This window comes from Calidris pugnax, unplaced genomic scaffold (assembly GCF_001431845.1).
Source record: "Calidris pugnax isolate Ruff unplaced genomic scaffold, ASM143184v1 scaffold95, whole genome shotgun sequence".
Classification (NCBI taxonomy): Eukaryota; Metazoa; Chordata; class Aves; order Charadriiformes; family Scolopacidae; genus Calidris; species Calidris pugnax.
The window spans coordinates 6,281,646-6,300,877 of NW_015090885.1; the positions used below are offsets into that span (position 1 = coordinate 6,281,646).

A 19,232-nucleotide genomic window follows, 5' to 3' on the forward strand; every position below is an offset into this window, starting at 1 on the left:
CAAAAGGAACCCCCCCTCAACAGAAAGGTTGACTTACAGCAGTATAGAAACAGCGTAGAATCAGGAAACAATTATGTTCCCCAAGTCATCACATCAATGTAGGCAAGTATTTAAAACTTACTGTAAAATAGGGCTCATGCTTATTTTACAGAGTAGACAGTGCTGTAAACAGGACTGTAAGGTTTACATTTGATACTCTTGCCTCAACAACGGTGTCTGCATAAATGCAAGGCAGAAGGAAAGGACTGCCCATAGCTCAAACATCCAGACCCACAGCACAGAAGTAATCAAAAAGGCTCGCTCTTTATTTTAAACATAAAAAGAAACATTTTACACAGCATCGTTAGAACTATTCGGTACCTGCATTCCAGAATTGTGCCAAACACTTTATTTTATAACTTTGAAATTAAAACAAAAGAAAGAAAATATCTTGCCCTTCTGCTATTTATGTTCAAGCTTGTCCTGGATCAAAATTCCAAGTGCCTGGAGGAATTTACCAGCTTAACCAGGAGATGTGGCAATGCCAACAGAGGAAGATCAAGGGGAGCCCTTAGGATACTTTGACAATACCACAGGTAGCCGCAGGGAGGATATGGATGCTTGTGCTGCGTCTCAGGCAGCTTACTCTCCTGATACTCTGCAGGTTTAAGACACAACCAGATGCACACACACCTCCACTCACACAAACCCCGGTCACACAGGAAATAATAATAATAAAAAACATGAAAAGTGACCTAGATATTTTCTTTTTGTTAGCGATAAGATTCCCACTCTATTTTTAAAAAAGGGGATAATAAAAAATTGGCACAAGTAGAAGGAAAGCTGGGGGGTTAAATCTAGCCCCTCAGCTTCTAGCCTTCCAACTACAGCAAATATAGGGTGGAAGGGGATGCAGCATTGCCTTCCAAAGGGCTGGCAGCAGTACAAGCTAGCAGCAAACTTGCTTCACTTGGAATGACAAAGATGGTTTGTTGTGAGCCATGAAGGAAGGCCAGCATTAGCTGAGGACATAGGGCAGGGAGCTCTGACCAGAATAACCCTGAGTTTTTTCCAGCAGGGAGAAAGTGTGCTATGTTGTGTGCTTGGGAAGAGCGGGCAGTTCCCTGCTTGTTCATTCCCTAATTATTGCATTACAGTCATGACCCTCTTTCCTTAAAACTTAACCAAGAGCACAGAAAAAAGGAGTCAGTCTGCAAGGACAGAAAGTGACTGAGATTCGGTGCTTCAAACTTCACCACCACTACCACCCCTCCCAAGATGCCCCAATGTCACAGGCCTTCCGTGAAGAAAGCAGATGTTAATGCAGGAAAGAAGCTGCTACATCAGTGTGGGAAGGACAGCCAGCATCCCGAACACCACAATTGTGTTTCATAGCATCCAAGGAAAAAAAAGCAAGATTTCACTACAGCAAGCAGATAGGAGAGGAAGAAAAATTCTTGCTGTCAAAGTAATATCCATGGGAATCCTTTCCTCAATTCTCTTCCTTTGGAAAGCATTGCTACGGATTTCTGAGCTTTCACAGCAGAAGCTACAAACTGCTTCTGCCCTGTTCCCTCAACAGAGGCTGCTACGTCTGCCTGCAACATAGGCTTTTTCAGAGCTCTTCCAAAAAGGAACACATCAGGCCAGAAAAAAATTGCTGTGAATGTTCAGGCCAAAGTCTTCCAGAGGTTTATAGGTTTTGGGTGTCCCAGGTCTGGAACACTACATGAAATGTTTTAGACAGTCAAATAAGTTGCAAGCCCCAACTTGGTAAATCAAGTCCATTTTGAAGATGTCTCAGATTCAGCTTCCAAAAATCATTGGACACCTCTATGCATACATATGTACACACGTGACTGCATGCGTGTTTGCACGCAGGAAGCAGAACAACGTTCTAGAAAAAAACCTCACGTCAGCCTCAGAACAAAGGTCACAATGCAAGACAGGAAAAAAAACCAACATACCCAGCACAAAGAAAACTTACCGCAAAAAAAAAAAACCAACCTGATTTTGAAACAGTGAGTGTTGAGTGCAAGGTTCCACAAACACTAATGTAAAATGAAACCTTCATAGCACAGATACAATATCTGCAGCTCCCCTGGAACGTGCAGTGGGATGAGCTATTCATGAAGCAGATTGAATACATAACACGTGGTCTGTAATGGCAGTAGCACATCACAGCCACTGCCTTTCATGGATGCTCTCCTTTAGCATCTTTCCTTTTATCTTAAAACAAAAAAAATTTATCCGGAATTGATTGAGCCCTGGGCCTCAACTCTACATTTCTCACCCTTCTTGATGCATGCCAAACCCTGGCTGTGACCTCAGGTTGTGGTACAGTCCTACTTCCTTGTTTGTTTATACACAGTATCTTTATTCTGACTTTTATTGCTTAGAACACCAGCTGCACTGGGAAGACAGAACTGCCTGGAAAAGGCCCAGTCAGGAGGCAGCTCAGTGTATGTGGAAGACCAAAGCAGGACTTCTATACTACAGCACCTAGGAATAGGTCTCAAACCCATGGGGAAAGCCCTGCTGCAGGCCAGTATACAAGCCCAGGATCATTGGAACCTGAAGGAAAAGTCCTGCTGCCCTACTGGGCTTGCTTCTATTCCTACCTTGAACTGTACTTCAGCTACTGCTGATCTCAGACTCTACTCACAGGTTCAAGGGTTACCACTGAGTGACTGGCAAAAGCAGCACTGGAGTCTGGTCTGTGCATTTGGCAATACATAGTTTGCAAGACTTCTCTAAACATGATCAGTTGGCCAACTGCAGACAAAGATCCATCTCGGTTTTAATTTTTTTTCCATAAGTCACACCATCACCAGTGGGGAAAGGTCTGCCTCTCTGCTGAGGCCAGCAGAAGGCCGGACATTGTCCCTAGACACCACATGCCCCCCTGCTACAAGCAGAACAGGGTCTCAGGCACAACATAAGCAGCTGTAGTGGGGGGAAAAGAAGGAGGAAGGGTGGGAGAGAAGGTGGCCATAAACAGACATCCAACAAATGCTTGTCTGAGGATTGACTCTTCAGGGTTGCCAAGTTAGCCTCTATTCAGCACAGCTAAGAGCTTTGAGCACTGAAAATAAAATTTAAAAAGTTTATAAAAAGTGTCTCAAAGACCTCCAGGCAAGTTACATTTTGGAGTTAACTGCAAATCCTTTGAAAGTCAGGGAAGAGAAGGCATGCTGACAACCACAAACCGATTCTTTGCTGGAACAGTCTCATGAGGCACCCACAGAAGAACCTTCTCCAGCCTTCAAGTCCAATACAAAGAAGGCTGTGAGATACCAAGATGGACAGAGAAAGGGAAGAGGATGGTGTGACGGAGGTAGAGGGAAACAGTAGATTGGTTAATACACTTAAAGTCTAACACTTCTACCAGTCCCTTTCCCACCCATCACGTTGCCCATCATGCTTTGATACAGGGACATCTTTTCAAAACCAAGAAGGGGGTGGGGAGGGGGAACCACCAAACAAACAAACAAAAAACTTAGTGAATTTTGTCACAGGGCCCTGCTGAAAGAACGTTCAACAGTTTGCACATTAGAAGGACATGATCCCTATGCAGAAAGTGCTGCTGGAAAAAGAGAACTCCGAGTTGCTAAATATGGCCTGAATGCTCTCAGGACATGATGTGTAACAAGGAGAAGCTTGAGGTCCAGGCTGAAATCAGAGAAGAAACACACTGTCTTGTCTGGGCCTGTGAGCGAGTGTATCAGTACAGTCCGAGAGTCCCGTGAGTCCCTCCTGAAATGCAAGTGTGTCTGGCTCCCGCGCTCAGTCCATCTCCATCGACATCAGCCGGCGACGCTCTCGTCTTGTTTCCTGCACTTCCTTCTTGCAGCACCAACGGGAGCTGCAGTAGCCAATAAGGCAGGATAAGAGTCCAATGACAGTGGCCAGACCGATGCCAATCAACAGGGGATACTTGAAAGCATTCAAAACTGAAAAAAGGAAGGCAAAGTCATTAGATATCACTGAGAAATTCAGAGCGCCCCTTTATTTGTTTTTGCCTAAAAAAAGGAAGAAATCCCACATAATGAATCTGCTCGTGACTGAATAATTTCAGGAGAAATTACAGTAATTTTCCTTTTTGATTTCTGTTTTTTGAGGTTTGGAAAATTAGTCTCTTACTGGACTCTCTTAACCCATCATCCTAATTCTTCCTCCACCATTTCAAAGCCTCAGGGAGGCTGGAAGCACCAGAAGGAACCTCGGAGTGAGACAGCAAAGTAGAGCTAGTTCCAAGAAGTATTCCATTACCTGGTTACTCCAAACAGAAGCCTTGCAAAGTTTCCCCCATCGCCAGCAGGCTGCTGCTGCATTCTTTGTCATATGTTTCCAAATGGCAAGGAGTGGACCGCTTTATACTTTGCTCAATTAGGACTAACCATACAGTATATTCACTGCCTCTTGGCAACCCTGCCTAATCAACCCTTAAAGTTGGTACCCAAACAAGAGATTTAATTCACAGGCACCCACTGCTCAGTTAAAAGGCAGCGTCAAGAACTATAAGGAGTTTGGAAAGTATAGTTAAAATAGTCATCTGCACAGTAGGGAGAACAAAACCTGATTCCTTTCAAGTTCATGGAACTTCCCTATATGACCTTTCCTGGAAATACTGAGAATAAAGCAATTAGTTCAAAACCCCTCCTGCATTAATTTTCCTCCTTAGCTACATGCTGAATGCAGCAACTAGCACGCAACTTGCTTCTGATGAAGTCTAGCAACACTTGCAACACAGGCTGGAAAGCAGACAAGGCATTAAGTGCAGGGAGCAGCACGTCTTGTGGTTAGGAGAGGGAGGAAGGAGTCAGAGCTCTGACTTTCTGATCTCAGATTTGGTATTAACCACAACACAACTCTACTTCAGCACACCCCATCTGCAAACCAAGGCTTCCTCCTGCAGGCAGCAGAAGAGTTAACACTTGGAGAGAATACTATGCCTTGACTGAAAGGTGCCCCAGCTATGCAAAACATCATCAAGAGACATCAGAAAAGAGAACACTCCAGTCTTATGAGTATGATCTGTTCAGGCCTAACCAGTCTACAGAATCTGGAATCAGAAGTTGCAAACACTAGAAAAGGATAACAAAATCTAATGAGATTATCACAGACACCTTTAAAAATAGCCATGGGGAATATTTGTCACAGTAAGACATAACAAGGTGTTTTAAAAAAAATATTGCATAACACGTGTTGCAATCTCTTACCGTCCATTTTCACAGACAGAAAGATGGGTTTGGCTTTGATGTCGGGTTCCCGCTGCCATACACCAGTGGCAGATCGCACCCACGGGGTCACTACGCAGTAGTGGTTCCCAAAGTCATGGTCCTCACAGCCATGCACGCGGAGCCGGAATTCCAGCGGGCTGATTCTCTCCAGGCTGAGATCACTGCTCCCATTTCTCCTGCTTTGTGTGACAATCCCTCTCCGGTCCAGCGAGGCCAGCAAGACAGGCTCTCTGTCCAACGCAAAGGAGCGCACAGCAAACCAGGAGACATCAAAGGACATATCATCTGCATTTATGGACAAAGAAGAATTTGGACATGTTGGTGAGGTCTGAGGAGTATTAATAGTGCCACTTGTCAGCAGAAAGGTTCATCTGCAAGTAGCACAGCCAACACTTGTCTGACAGCGGAAGAAAAAAAAAGAAGTTAAGAAGAGAAGAGTACCCTGAACATGTCCTTTCTAAGAGGATTCAAACAGCAAACTTCTGAAATCCACTGGCATGAAGAAGGCAGCTGCACAGAAAGGGTGACTTACTATAGGGACAACAAAGCGGAGATTTCTTGCTTTCCTGTCTGCCATTCTGAAATTTGTATTTTATCTCTGACCTATGTTTTCATCAAGCAGGCCTAATGTCATCATAAGTTCTACAACTACACTGAACCTACATTGAAAAGGGATTGGAAGAGCTCGGTATTTGCTAGCAGAGAGTTATTTGCTATCACTATCTTCATGCAGGGCCTACACAACCACAAAGTCAGAAGTCTCTTTCCCAAAGACTCCTTCCTTACATTTATCTGCTGAAATGAATACAGAGGTTCTACACAGAGCACAAAAAATTATCTACAAAAATACAAAGTACTCAGGAGCAACACCTGACATTTTTTTTTACCCCAGAGTTGTGGGTTACTGTCACACATCATCAGGCATCACGCCTTGTACAAGTTTTACCACCCAAGGAGATGCTCTATTAAATGCATTTACAACACCTTTAACATTTAACATAGCTGACAGGTAGTCAGAGTTCATCAACACATCTAGCTCTTTTGATGTTCATGCAAGATCCTATTGATCCCATTAGCAGATCTCAGTCTTAACCCTGCTAAGCTGATGTAGCTGAGAATCTACTTTAAAAATCACTGCTATTCTTTGCTAACGTGAGCCCAGCAACACCTGTCAGAGTCTGAAACCTGACATGACCTAGAGTATAGACAGGAAAGCCTGCTCAGTTGTTTCATCAACAGGTCTTCCTTCCTGGCACGTGAGCAAACTGACGGGCCCAAACTGGAAACAGGGGTTACTATTTCTGTACTGCGTTTTGCGTATTGGTAGAATGTGTGCACAGGGCTTGACTTTTCACACCTAAGACAGTCCCAGTGATTTTGGCAATGTATCAAGCCTCTATTTGCTAGTACTGAGATATCTGAAAAATACAGTATTAGAAACCTGAAATTTAAAACTGATCTTTTGGCTAATTTAGTTTGCTCTTCTCAACTTCCACATTTGATCTCCAGGCTCATGGAAAAATTAAAGCCCTAAATCTGCTGTTGTACTTTATATCTGCAAAGAATCTGAGTAAAGACAGATTTTAAGCCTCTATCAGGCAAGCTAACACTTCAGGAGGGAAGAGAATCTTAAAATATTATTTTAAAGTAAAGTGAAGTAAAGGGACATCCTGAGCTCTGCTACTTTAAGTATAGCATCAGCTGGCCAGGTTGAACATTCCCCCTTACTGCAGCCAAAAACCACCCACCGGTTAGGGTATAATTAATTCCCCTGTAAGGTGCACTGGTTTTACACACATCTTCCAAAATCAAAACAAAAAGATGAAAAAGCAGATGTTACTACCACAGAAGCTGGCCTATCAAGCTGTTTTGAGAGACCAGCCAGTTTCCTGCCTGGCCTGCCATGGCCAGCTGTTCCGGATGACAGCACAGAACCTCAAGAGAGCACCTTGCCTGTTTTGCAGCCCTACAGCAGCAGTAGGTTTCCCAGTCCTACATGGGGGTCAGCACAGATCCTTTGGACCAGCAGTCCTCACAACAATCACTCTTGCCTATCATGCTACAAGGACTACTATTAGTTACTTGGCATAGCTCTCGGACTGCTTCCCTTGAAAGCAGAGTTAATAACAATTACCATAAACACATGTTCGGTTAACAGAACCAAACTCTGACCTCTGCTTTGTGTACTCATCCAACCGTCTGTGGGAACCAGGGCCTCTACTGGAGAGAGCTCTGTTTCTATAAACTACCCTTTGTCTCTGCTGCCTGTTTATGCCAAATACGGTAACAGCACTGGTCCACAGGCAGTCACATCAGGAACGACCAGCTCCTTCCAAAGATCATCAAGACTGCCACTAGCTCTTGTGCTTCCAGGTACCACAGGAGCATATGGGCACCTTCCAGGCTAAAGTCCAACTACGCTGAATACGCCATTGCAATTGCTAAAAAAAGGTTTAAACTATCAATTTAGATATTAAGAAAAATAATCTAGCTTTCAGATTCCCAGGCAACTTGCTACCTTTGAAGAATTCCTTCTTTTCAGTCTCAGTTAATTTGAGGTTCCCTTCCCTCCACTTACAAAGATGAGTGCAGGCACTTGCTGTCACTTTGAAATAGCTGAATCTATCTTCTATGATTACAACATGGGACAACAATATTGTGCCAACATATTTTATTAGTCAGTATACACAGTGTGCAATTAGTGACTCACTACAGACAGTCAGAGGGAGGATTTGGCTCCGAGTACTCTTTGTCACTATCCTCCTTGAAACAGCTTAATACAGCAAACTCGTGCAATTCATTTCTATCTATCTCTGGTTTTCATGCAATAGAATCACAGGAAAACTTAGCAAAACCAGAACATAAATCAGGTACTCTCTAAAGATCCATGATGAACATGCCTAGCAGCTCCCAAGTGCTGGTAAATATGTAGTTTTAGTGACATAAAACAGGTAACACATTAGGCTTCCCAAAATCATCTGTACCACTTCACACATGCCTTGCATCAACGTCAGCAAGTCACTCTCACAATATTTGTCCCCAGTCTAGAAAAAAAACCACAAACATCAATCCAACCACAAGAACCACACTCACACTTAACCTACAAATGTTTTCATAAGATCCTTCCACGCTCCACAATGTTGTAATCTGGAAGGCCATCAAGGACCTCAGTGCCCCCAGCCCATGCAACTCAGCTGCTTTTATAAAGGAACACAGAGCACTAGGAGCCGGACGCTTTAGAGCTCTTCCAGCAGAGTAATAGTGGTGCTATGCTTCCTGCCCTCAGTTAGTAAGGATCATCAACATGTAAAGCACATCTTTATGCACATTTCAATTTGACACACAGGACTAAGCTGTCTGGGTCTTACTTGCTTCCCTGGCCAATCGCTCCTCAAAACAGGGAATCCTATTTCTAGACCAGCTCTTAGGAACCATACACTTCCACTGCTTAGAATGGAGCTCTCTCAACATCTTGTTACAGTGCTGAATCACAATTTTGAGACCCTTTTTGTTTACTACATTTAAATGAGGTTGAATAGGGCTTCCTAGAGAGCTCAGAAAACCACTTCAAGCCATACAAGAGGTAAACAAGCTGGTTTTGTTAAATTCTCCAGAGTGCCCACTGGGTCTGTCTGGAGCAGATAAAAAAAACATCTCCTTTCAGGCAGAGTTAAGTAGTACTTTTAAATCCCTAAGCACATAGCTCAAGAAGGGGTGATCTGGGAAAATCTAGAGAGATCGTTTGTGAATATGTGTATTCAACAGAAATATCAGAAGTAGCTTTTATATCTTCAGGGCACAGAAGAACTACTATATTCCCCCCTGACACACACATACTCCCCCCATATCAATTCAAAACACTAACCACAGCTGCTAAGGCAAAGGAACACTTCTTCAGATGGAGCAGCTGCTGCCATGTACCGAGCTTAGTAATACACACTCCATTTCAGCAGGGTCTCAAAGAAGCAGAGGAAATTAAAGCACGCAGCAGTCACGCCAAAACCTTTTCCACCCTTTTGAAAATTTCCCACAGGGTGGATACACACAAACATAAGCACAAAGCATTGTGAACTCCTCTACCAACAAGGGTCCAACCCGTAAGGGTCCAATGCTTAAGAGAAACAAATGGATTGATCTAACTCCAACAAAGAAGGGCACTGACAAAGATCATTGGTCATTTAACTTTTCCTTAGCTCCTTGTAAGTATTTTTCTGATTGTGCATACAAAGAGGGAGAAGTGGCACCTGAAACTTGTTACAGGAAGCATGTGATCCATGTGCATGCTCACAAAGTTGAGTGCCTATGGGTCCAAGAGCAGAGCTGGCCTGCAAACCAAACGTGTTCAAAGTGTTTGGGATGCACATTTAACAAGACATCCTATAAAATTCCCTGATCCTCCTCTGCTTGCAAGAGGGCCCAAAACACAGCTCTGCAGCAGGTCTGACAACAGAAAGTATATGGCTTTTGAAAGCCATCATGCCCCTCAGAACAGAGTCAAATGCAATTGCTCTGCCATCCTTTCTCATCACATTCCCAAACTGAAAGACCATGTCTGCACTGCTGTCATCTTTTTTTTTTTCTAGATATGCTGACAGCTCTTGCTCCACTTATGATTACCTGGTGTAGGCTTTCCCCAACAATGTGCCTCATTTTCCCACTGGAATGAGACAGCCCGTTATTTTCATAGTCTGTCTAATGTTTGTCACTCTTAGAAAGCAAGTTCTCCATTCCAGCTGTGAATTAAATTGTGATACTGACTCAGCATAGAGAGAGATCAGAGATGGGATACAGGGAAATAAGATTACTATTACATCTTTTTGCTACCATATGAGCCCGTAAGGCCCTTCTTCACCTAACCTGTTCTGTTATCCCACTGCTTTAAGTCCCCTTAATCTCAAGGCCAAGATGACAAACTTGACGAGGGAAGTCTGTACACCCTACAGGTGTTGCATAGATTCCAGCTGTTCCCTGCAGCTCTTCTGCCGGTCTCATCCAGAGGACCAGCAAGGACTGGAGAGGGGCCAACTTCTCAGGTCCCTATGAAAGGCCCATATGTGATTTCTTCACACAGCATGGCTGGTTAGGCCCCAAATCCTGCTCGTTCAGCAACTGGAGGCTCAGAGCATGGACTGAAAGGTTCCCTCAAAACCTGCCACAATGCCACATTTTACTCCATTCTAGACATATCTGTTGCCTGTGCCCTCATTTGCCCCATTACAGACTCAAAAAAACCCCACCCCAAACAAACCAAAAAACTTACCAGAGGCAGAGATCTGCCATGTCCAAGATGACATTACCCAGCTATGGAACAGATTACAGTGCTGACATTTGGAACTGCACCGGCTGCTCATGACTGCTGGAAGCAGCCTAATTTCCAACTTCAGGCATCATCTATCAATTCAACAGACGTCCATGAACCCTGATGAAGTTGCCCAGTTAAAGCTTAATTGTGCTGATGAGCAGCCCCTTGAAGAGGAGACCTTTTTGCTTTGATCCCTTTGACTATCCTTATCTCGTCAGTGCTTCTCCCAGCCTCAAGCTACCGAACACACAAAAACCATCACAAACCCAACTGCAGCAGAGCACTGACAGGAGAGCCTCACTGTTAACTAAGTGGCCTCTTTTCAAGTTTTAAGTGAGTCAGGGATGCTGAGGCCTCTTTCACAAAGCAGCCCCAAGCTTATTTTAGCTGTCAAACACCAGCAGAAGCAGCAGCTGCTCCCTGCCAGCAATTATTGCTCCGCAAAGAAAGCCAGCTGCTTTGGGTACTGTCTCACAACAATACCTGTAAGAGCTTGGACACACCTCAGCTTAGAAGAGGGTTCCTGCTGAGCAGAAACCACAGGACAGACTGAGCTGTATGGACAGGCACACGTCACTATTTACTGTGTCCAGTATCCCAGGCTATGAATCTTTTGACAGCAATAAAGTTTACTCAGCTTTTCTTCCCTACTAAGCATTTCAATAATACAATTTACAGACTGCTATCATTTTTTTTTTCCACAGGCAGCACACAGCTGTAATCTAACAAATTGCTTCCCCGTTACACTCGGATTTAATATAGAACAGACAACTTGGAATTTCAAAGTGATGGGCCTTTACTAAGCTTGCTACTTCATCACATCAGCTACTACATTATAAGTAATATTTTCTGCACAGCACCTCTTTTGTAGTGGCTTACATGCAGATTTCTACGTTTTGCATGAATCATGACACCTTTATATTTAGGTATATGCATTTATAAATTTATATTTACTTACATATTTATAGATTTAAAACTTAACTCGCTCCAAATCCAAATTTTGGGAATAACCACCACAGTTATTCTCACAGCATTTTGATGAAAAGCAGCTCAGGCAATCCTTGGCAGGCAGCTAGGTTTTACGCAATTCTCTGAACTTTTCAGCTCTTCAAAAAAATTTGCCTTTAAAGTGTCCGCTATCCTTTTCACAGCAATTAGGTACTGTGTTTCTTTCTTCTTTCACATAAAAAAGCAGACTCACTTCTGAAGGCGTCAGCAATAAACATTAAATTTTGGCATTTATGCTGCAGTAGTCAATTATTGTGATGTTTAGATTTACATTAAGTCTTAAATTTGCTCTGAAATGTGAAACTGACTGGACAGGTGACTTCAAGATTTGTTTACAGATGACCATTTCCTCCTAACAGGTTTTGCCAAAGGACCTTCTTATCAACTAAAGGAAACAGGAATAATTTTCATGGCCCATCTAGTGATTCTAGGCTGAGATTCCCAGCAGTAGGGTCAGTTGTTACCCAGAGCACAGGAGGGTTTAGCACTAAGAACACCTTTTTCCCCCCTCTCCTCAGAATGTTAAACAAAAACTCTTGTTTGAAATTGGGCTGTGTAAACCAAACATGCTCTTGTATTTAATTATTTCTACAGGATTTTAATGCTGCTTCTCAATTCTCCAGCCTCACTTCAAGGACATAGGGTTGTAACTGTTGGTATTGTTCTACCTAGTGAAGGGAAATGAATTACAAGTAGAATAATTGAATTATTTTGCTAAAATACCTGGCTCAAGTGCCATTCCTTCCGTTGTGACGATACACAGCAAATCTGCCAGTTCACCCTGGTAAATCGTTGGGTTGTCAGAATGCACCGAGACATTAAACACAGGACCTAGAAAAGAGTAACCACAATTATTACTGACAGGCTTTTCTTCAGTGTCCAAAAGCTTTCTTGCATGTGTTTTAAGTATTCTTTGCTAGTTTGTGGAGACAGAGCTCTGAAGTAGGGTAAGTAAGCGTGTACGTTTTTGCAAAATAATTACCCATTTTTAGCCATTAATTCCTGCACTAAGACAAAGTACCCAAACTGCCAGACCTGTCACCCAACACAAAGGCAACTGCCCAAGTCTGCCTTCTACTGCCCAGCACAAAAGGAACTGGTCTTCCACTGGTGATTCCTCTAAGAGAATAAGAGTTCAGGTCTTCAGGCTAATCAAGCACTGATCTTTTTGGCTGAGGCTGTCAATAGGAATTCAAGTTAGTGCAAACCAGTATTTTTGAAACACAGACAATACAAGAAGTGCATCTGATAACACTTTGCTGTGGGTTTTCCTTCAGGCTCTGCCACAGATAGCTTCTTCTGTACTTCTGTAAAATATGTCTCAAAGCCCAAGAGTACAGTAACTCCTTCAGTTGCAATGCGATGATATTTCTGAAAACCACCACGCTGTTATGAAATGATCAGACACCATGACAACATGCAGTGTTTGACTTCTGAGGTACCTAAGTTAAAAAACAAAACTTCCCCAAATTTTGAAAACACCTACATCTCTGGAGTTAACAAAAATACAACTCCTCAAATACGCAAACGTTGCTAGTACTCTCTTTCACATGGCATAAACTGAAGAATATAACAAAATACCCTTAGTGATTTCTCTACTAAACAAGGTAAAGGACAGGAGCAGGATAAATGCTGATGCTAATGGTGGCCTCCGGGATGGTTCTGGTGAAAGGGGCCAGGGAACCCAAGAAGGAATTTGGGACTCGGATTAAGAAGTAACCCTTTTAACCCTCCCTGGACTCCATTAAACTGCTGTCATTACCTGGCTCAGCTACCTCTGGGACAGCAGCACCAACGACAAGCATGGAAGGAAAGAAAAGCTGTTAGAAGATCTGCCCTCTTCCACTCTTACATGCTACTGAAGATCAGTGGCAAACAATGCTTTTGATAGAGAACATTTAAGGAAATCATCCAAGACAGCCCACTTGTCCCTTACTCTCCCAACAGGTTTCTGTGGGAAGTTATGCTGATAAATCACCACACTGCACACATTTATCACATCACTTCCAAACTGAGGTTCTGGAAAGAAACTTGGATGTGTCATGAAGCTAGAGCTATCATTTTTGGTGAAACTGTTCTAGACTACAAGGGCCTGACTTGTTGCAGTCAGCAGAGATTAAGATTACACAGCACACAAAGAAATGAATTCCAATTACAATGCAATAATTAGGTCTGTGGCCTCCAAAATTCCTCCCACAACTTCCACTGGGCACAATGTACTACTCTTTGTTATACCATAAATTTCTTACAGCCTTCTTCTCTGCCCCAGAAGCAGCTGTACTTTGTACACAAGGGCAGTATGTAGACATATAATACAAGAGGTTTGTACCTATTTTGACACTAAGTCCTCTCTATTAAAACTTAAGATTGCAAGTTATACCACCATTTTATCCTTGCTTGGTGGGGGAGATGATATAGAGGTTACATATGAACTACCAGCCAAAAGACCTTTATGTTTCTGCTCGAGCATATTTAAGGAAATAAGAGACACAGAACATTTTGAAGTTCAGCTGTTCAGGTAAGTGACTTCACAAGCAGACTACAGCCCTAACGTAAACGCAGCATGATGGGATGCTTTTCTGGGGAAAGGGAGAGATTAATCTGATTGATTCCTCAGCCTCTATTCTAACTATGTGAACTCGTTTCCTGATATTCACACACACACCCCTCAACGATATTCCCCTTGCAGCCTATTTGATTATTTATCTTCAGATAAAACAAGACATTTTCCCTCATTTTCTTTGCAGCTGTGCAGACAGAAGTTCAAGATCCTAGGGGACTAAAGGCAGCATGGACCAGGGCACTCCAGCCAACTGTAACCAGAAAAGTCTCAAGCTGTGTGTGAACTGTCACAGCAACACAAAGAGACTGTCAAAATCTGCCAGGAACACCCCTGCATTCCCAGCACATACCCTCTGCTGCACTGATCAAAGGCAGAACAGCACCATAATAATCCTGGTACTGTCTATAGCTCAGGGTCTACCCTAAATTCCAGTGGTGAGGTGACATGTCAGGGATACGGGACAAGTTTTACTCCAGCAAACAGGCTCTGTCCTGGCTAGATGCTAGCAGTGATCGAGCAAAGGAGATGAACTGCACCATCCCAACTTTGTCAGGCTAAGGATGGGCTGCCTTACCCCTGCCCTGGCAGAGTAAAAGCAAGGAAAGACAGAGGGTACATATAGACAGGACTTTTCAGGCCTTATTTGTTGAAAGGTTGTTTCCTGAAAGGTAGGGTGAAAGTCCAGGCATCAACTGCATTCAACAGACACTGGTTTCAAACCCTGGCATGGCAACAAACCACTAATGCAGAGTGGAGTCTGAGCACTCCTGGCCATTGAATGTCACGAGGGTAAAAGCTAAGCTTGTCTGGTCACTCAGCCAGGAAAGGCCATGTATCATGGTAATGCAGCACTCCCTAGATACTCTTCAGTTCTGGGTCACCAAGCACATCCCTACCCTGCCTCCCACATAAAGAGTCAAAGCTTTCTGGGCAGTTAGAAGGCTGCTAGGCAGCATCTGCTCTGTCATTTCACGATCGTACTTCCCCGTGGTAAGCCACAAGCAGTTATTCCCCTTTGGTTATTTCCCTACTAGGGTACATCTCCTGCAAATTGCCATCTGTACTTCCAGGGAGAAATCACTGTCCTGCATTAGAAGTGGATTTCAACAGAGAGTGGAGAGATGTGTCAGGGATTGTGCTCTTCCCCCTCCACCTGAAGCAGGAAAACAATTATTTTTTTTTAACATTTTAAACCTAAGCAAGCTTCTTTACAGTGAAAGCTTCTTAATTCAATCTTGAAAACTGTGTGGTTGCAATCTCCTAGGATGAGCATCTTTCTTCTTTGGAAGTATCTCAGGCCTTCTGCCCATATGCCCCATGCCCTGGGCCTCAGGCATGAAAGGACAGAATAAATGGTCTTCAAAGATTATTTTTTCTTTCCCCCACTACAAAATCTGAAAAGGCAGGAGCCTATTTTCAACAGATATCTGTTAGGCCTCGGCTGGACCACAAAGATCATTTAATACCCTACCCTCCACCATAAGGTACACGAGTCAGAGCTGAGTACGCTTGAGTCATCACTACACAGCCTGAGAAAGATTCACAGAAACTGACAACATGGCTCTAATTCCTCATTAAAAGACATCTGCATGCCACCATTCTCTAAATAAGTATTCTGGTGACACTCTGGATCCTGTTGGGGTTGTTTTTTCTCCCCATTGCCACCACACTGCAGTATTCAAGAAGCCCTGAATCTAGACTCAATCAAGCAGTCCTTGGCACATAAAACCCAAGTGCTTTTCTTCAGTTTTTACCCTCCAAGAAACAAAAAAAAAAAAAAACCACACCCACAAAAAAAAGCCCTCAACCCTAAGCTTAGAGATGGAGACATGCTAACAGGCAACTCCCCATTGACACTGACTATCAGGGTCTCTGCATTTCCACTTTCAAGCGCTTGCAGTGTCACAGGAAAGGTTGGAGAGGTGACATGAACTCTCCTTCGATGAGATCCGAGTTCATGCTACATTAACACTGAGAAAAATAGAACTGTACAGATAACAGAATGTGGCTTTGCTCACCTTGCCATCTGTATTTAACAGTTTGAAATACTGTTATTGGCACCTACTGGTCACTTGGGAGAATAAACAAACCAGAATTTAGTTTCAATTGCAGGGTTGACAGCTCAAGCATGACCTGTAAAGCTTATCAAGAACAAAGCAAAGTTAAGTGTAGGAAAGCTGCTCAGGAGTTTGAAAACTGAGAAATAATTTGATTTTAATAACTTCAGGTTTGAAGATGTGTCATTCCCTCAACTAATCTGGAAACTAAAGAGCACAGATTTACAAAACAAACCACCATTCTAAGAGCTAAGCATCAACCTTCCCCTAAATTGCCATCTTCTACTGAAATCTTTGATTTGAATTAAGCCAAAATCTGTTCTTCACTATAGTATGGCCATATGTAAGCTCAGATACAACCCCTAAAAGAAGTTTTCTTCTTTATTAAAATAATAATTTTATATCAAAAAGCATTTGCAGTCAAGATAGGAATAAAAAGAGTTTCCTGAGCATTTCTTGACTTCTAAATGCTTGAAAACAAAGTGAAAAAGACTGAGGGTAGACGTTTACTAATAAAAACCTTTCATGGTAGATCTCAATGCTCAAAGTGTTGGTTTTATGCAACCCAGGATCCAAATCCTATAGTGATAGTTTTCATCTAAACAGCGTATTGCAATTTTTTCCACTTATATAAGTGAAAGGAAAAAGCTGCACCAAATTTGGTTTACTACTTTGTGTTCAATCACATTCACACTGAACAGGCTGCAGGGTGGAAAGGAGGAGTTTAGGTTTATTGAGTTAATTTACTTAGCTTAAGGATTGACATATTGGAGAAAGATAAAAAATCCTGAGCCCTATTTACCTGATGTCACCCCATTCTCCCTGCTTTCCTTCCCTGCTCAGTAACCCAAACACCTTAAATCTGCAAGAAAAAGAAAGGGAAAAGGTGGGAGAATAACCAAAAACCAGTTAACATCTAGATTTACAACAGAAGAGATCCTAATTACCTAGGTGACATTTTGGTCTTATCTGTACCATTTTAGCCAACACTTCTCTGCAAAAATAAGGTAGAGTCTCCCCACAGACATGAGTTACCTTTATTTTCCAGACAAGTAAAGTAGAGCAGAGAAAGGTCAAGTAACCTGACTGACAACAGAGATCCAAAGCAGGCCATTCCACCCAATAAATTTGTGCCCAGTCCATTAATCACCAGGGAGGCTGCAATCACTGCATGCAGGTTCCCTACTTGCAATCAGCCAGCACCACAGACCACAATGGGGGAAAAAAACCTGATGCAACCCACGAGTTCGTCTTCCAAAATATTACTCATATCTACCCTGGCACCAAATCATTAATTCTTGAACTGAGAATCCCATGACCTGCCTTTCTCCAGATGAGTTCCCTCACCCACACTATTCCAGCCCCTTGCCCCCTCTCTGCTCCTTCATGGAGCTGTTCCCTAAGTTTTACCCCAAGCCTCATAATAGCTGTTACTGGAAAAAGCCCCCAGTAGTTTAGTCTGTGGCTTCTACTTCCAGCTACAAATTAATGCACAGAGGAACACAATGACAAAGCATGTTCCTGCCCATTAACAGTGGCTGGAAAATACCAGTCTTTCTTGCCAAAGTGTTTCTACTGTATTGCTCTTCATTCATTTCCATGATTAAGTTTCTTCCCTTTAAGAATCTTTCTAGTCTCCTTTTTTGAAACTGAGTATCTCTCAGGGTCATTGCAGGGCATCGTTTCATTTTAATTGCAAGTTCAACATCAATACTCAGCTCATATTTCAGCAGCTCTCGGTTTATCTCAGCTTCTTCCAAAGCGAAGGATAATACATTACTGTGCAATGAGCTCACATGCAGATGTAATCCAGAGTTGAAGATTTCATCGAGTCACTTCCCTTAAAGTTCTCTCTTATTTTTGCCTCTCCAGAGCTTTCTGCCCTCTGCTGAATGGCACGGGGGAAGCCAGCTCAGAGCACAGCCAAGCTCCCAATGGTTCTCTCTCTTAACATACTTTTCAATAGGAGATTAAAAGCTTCCTTTTCTCTGCTTCCCTCAAGGGAAAAGAAAATAAGTGACTTTTGTGGAAATCCTTGTGAGTCTATAGCAGGCAAAGACCCTCTAAACACTAACCTGCGTTGCCAGGTTCAGGATAAAAGGGGTAGAAAATTAAAGGATGAATGCCAGAAGAAGAATTTATGATGCCAGAATAAACCAGGTACCTCAGCATTAAAAAGACAGCCGCAGGCCAGCTGGAGCCATTTGAACCAGATACTGGTACACAGAACTGCATCAGGTTAAGCACTCAGATCTGAATCAAGTTCCCAGCTATTTGACTCCCACCTTTGCTGCCCAGCTTGGCTAAGGCTGCAGGCAAAGGGGAGCATGAAGAAAAGATGCCCCTCTCATCCACTGCCCAGCCCTTGCAGGGCAAAGGCATTGCCACTGGAGCAACACCTTCAGGTTACCAGAAGACAAGCAAGAGATTTCAGACTGGGTAGATAGGATCACAAGTCTTAGACTGGCTTCAGAAGAGCAAGGAACAGAAGTCAGGTGTGTTCCAGGCTGAAAGAAAGGCTGTATACACCTACATCATCCAATAGCTCAGGAGGCGAGAGGATGCATTTGAGTTTCAGCAGAAGAGAAAGAGAAATTTTTTTAAGAGAAAATTTCAAGACAAGCACTGGCAGCTGCTCGTCCCTCACATTGCTGGGCAAAACTTGAAAAAGACAGCAAACTTCTGTTCTAGACTGGGAAAACCAAAAAGAAGCACTGAAGAATACTGAAGTTTTCATATGGGACAGCTTTCCCCTTCCCCCCAAGTAAGATTAGCTTGCTTTACAGCTACTGGACATGCAACAGGCATTCATTTTATGACATTAGTCTAGTAATCCGTGTTATATTCATAAGGCCAAACCAGAGGATTCACAAGATCCTTTCTGGTCCTAAAATATATCCAGCAGAGAACAATCTGCCATTGATTATTTGAGAATTAACGACCTATACTAGGCTTCTCATCATCATCCCCACCCACAACTTCCAGTTTATATAATTCAGTGGACAAAATCGACATTACATGTTTTTGTTCAGGAAGTTTCAAACAAATGTCTTTACATTAACATTTCAGCTTGTTAACCA

At 42.9% G+C, this 19,232-nt stretch overlaps 1 protein-coding gene across 1 annotated transcript in view; it reads right to left on the bottom strand.

Annotated features, from left to right (window-relative positions):
- Positions 1-284: 284 nt before the first annotated feature.
- The window catches only part of PTGFRN (prostaglandin F2 receptor inhibitor), a 76,820-nt gene continuing 57,872 nt past the window's right edge, over positions 285-19,232 (bottom strand). The window contains exons 7-9 of the mRNA XM_014947427.1: positions 12,256-12,363; positions 5,202-5,507; positions 285-3,932 (exon numbers count right to left, since the gene is read on the bottom strand). Of these exons, the coding sequence (XP_014802913.1) occupies positions 3,766-3,932; positions 5,202-5,507; positions 12,256-12,363 (581 nt within the window). The 3' untranslated portion in view covers positions 285-3,765. The remainder of the gene's footprint in view (positions 3,933-5,201; positions 5,508-12,255; positions 12,364-19,232) is intronic.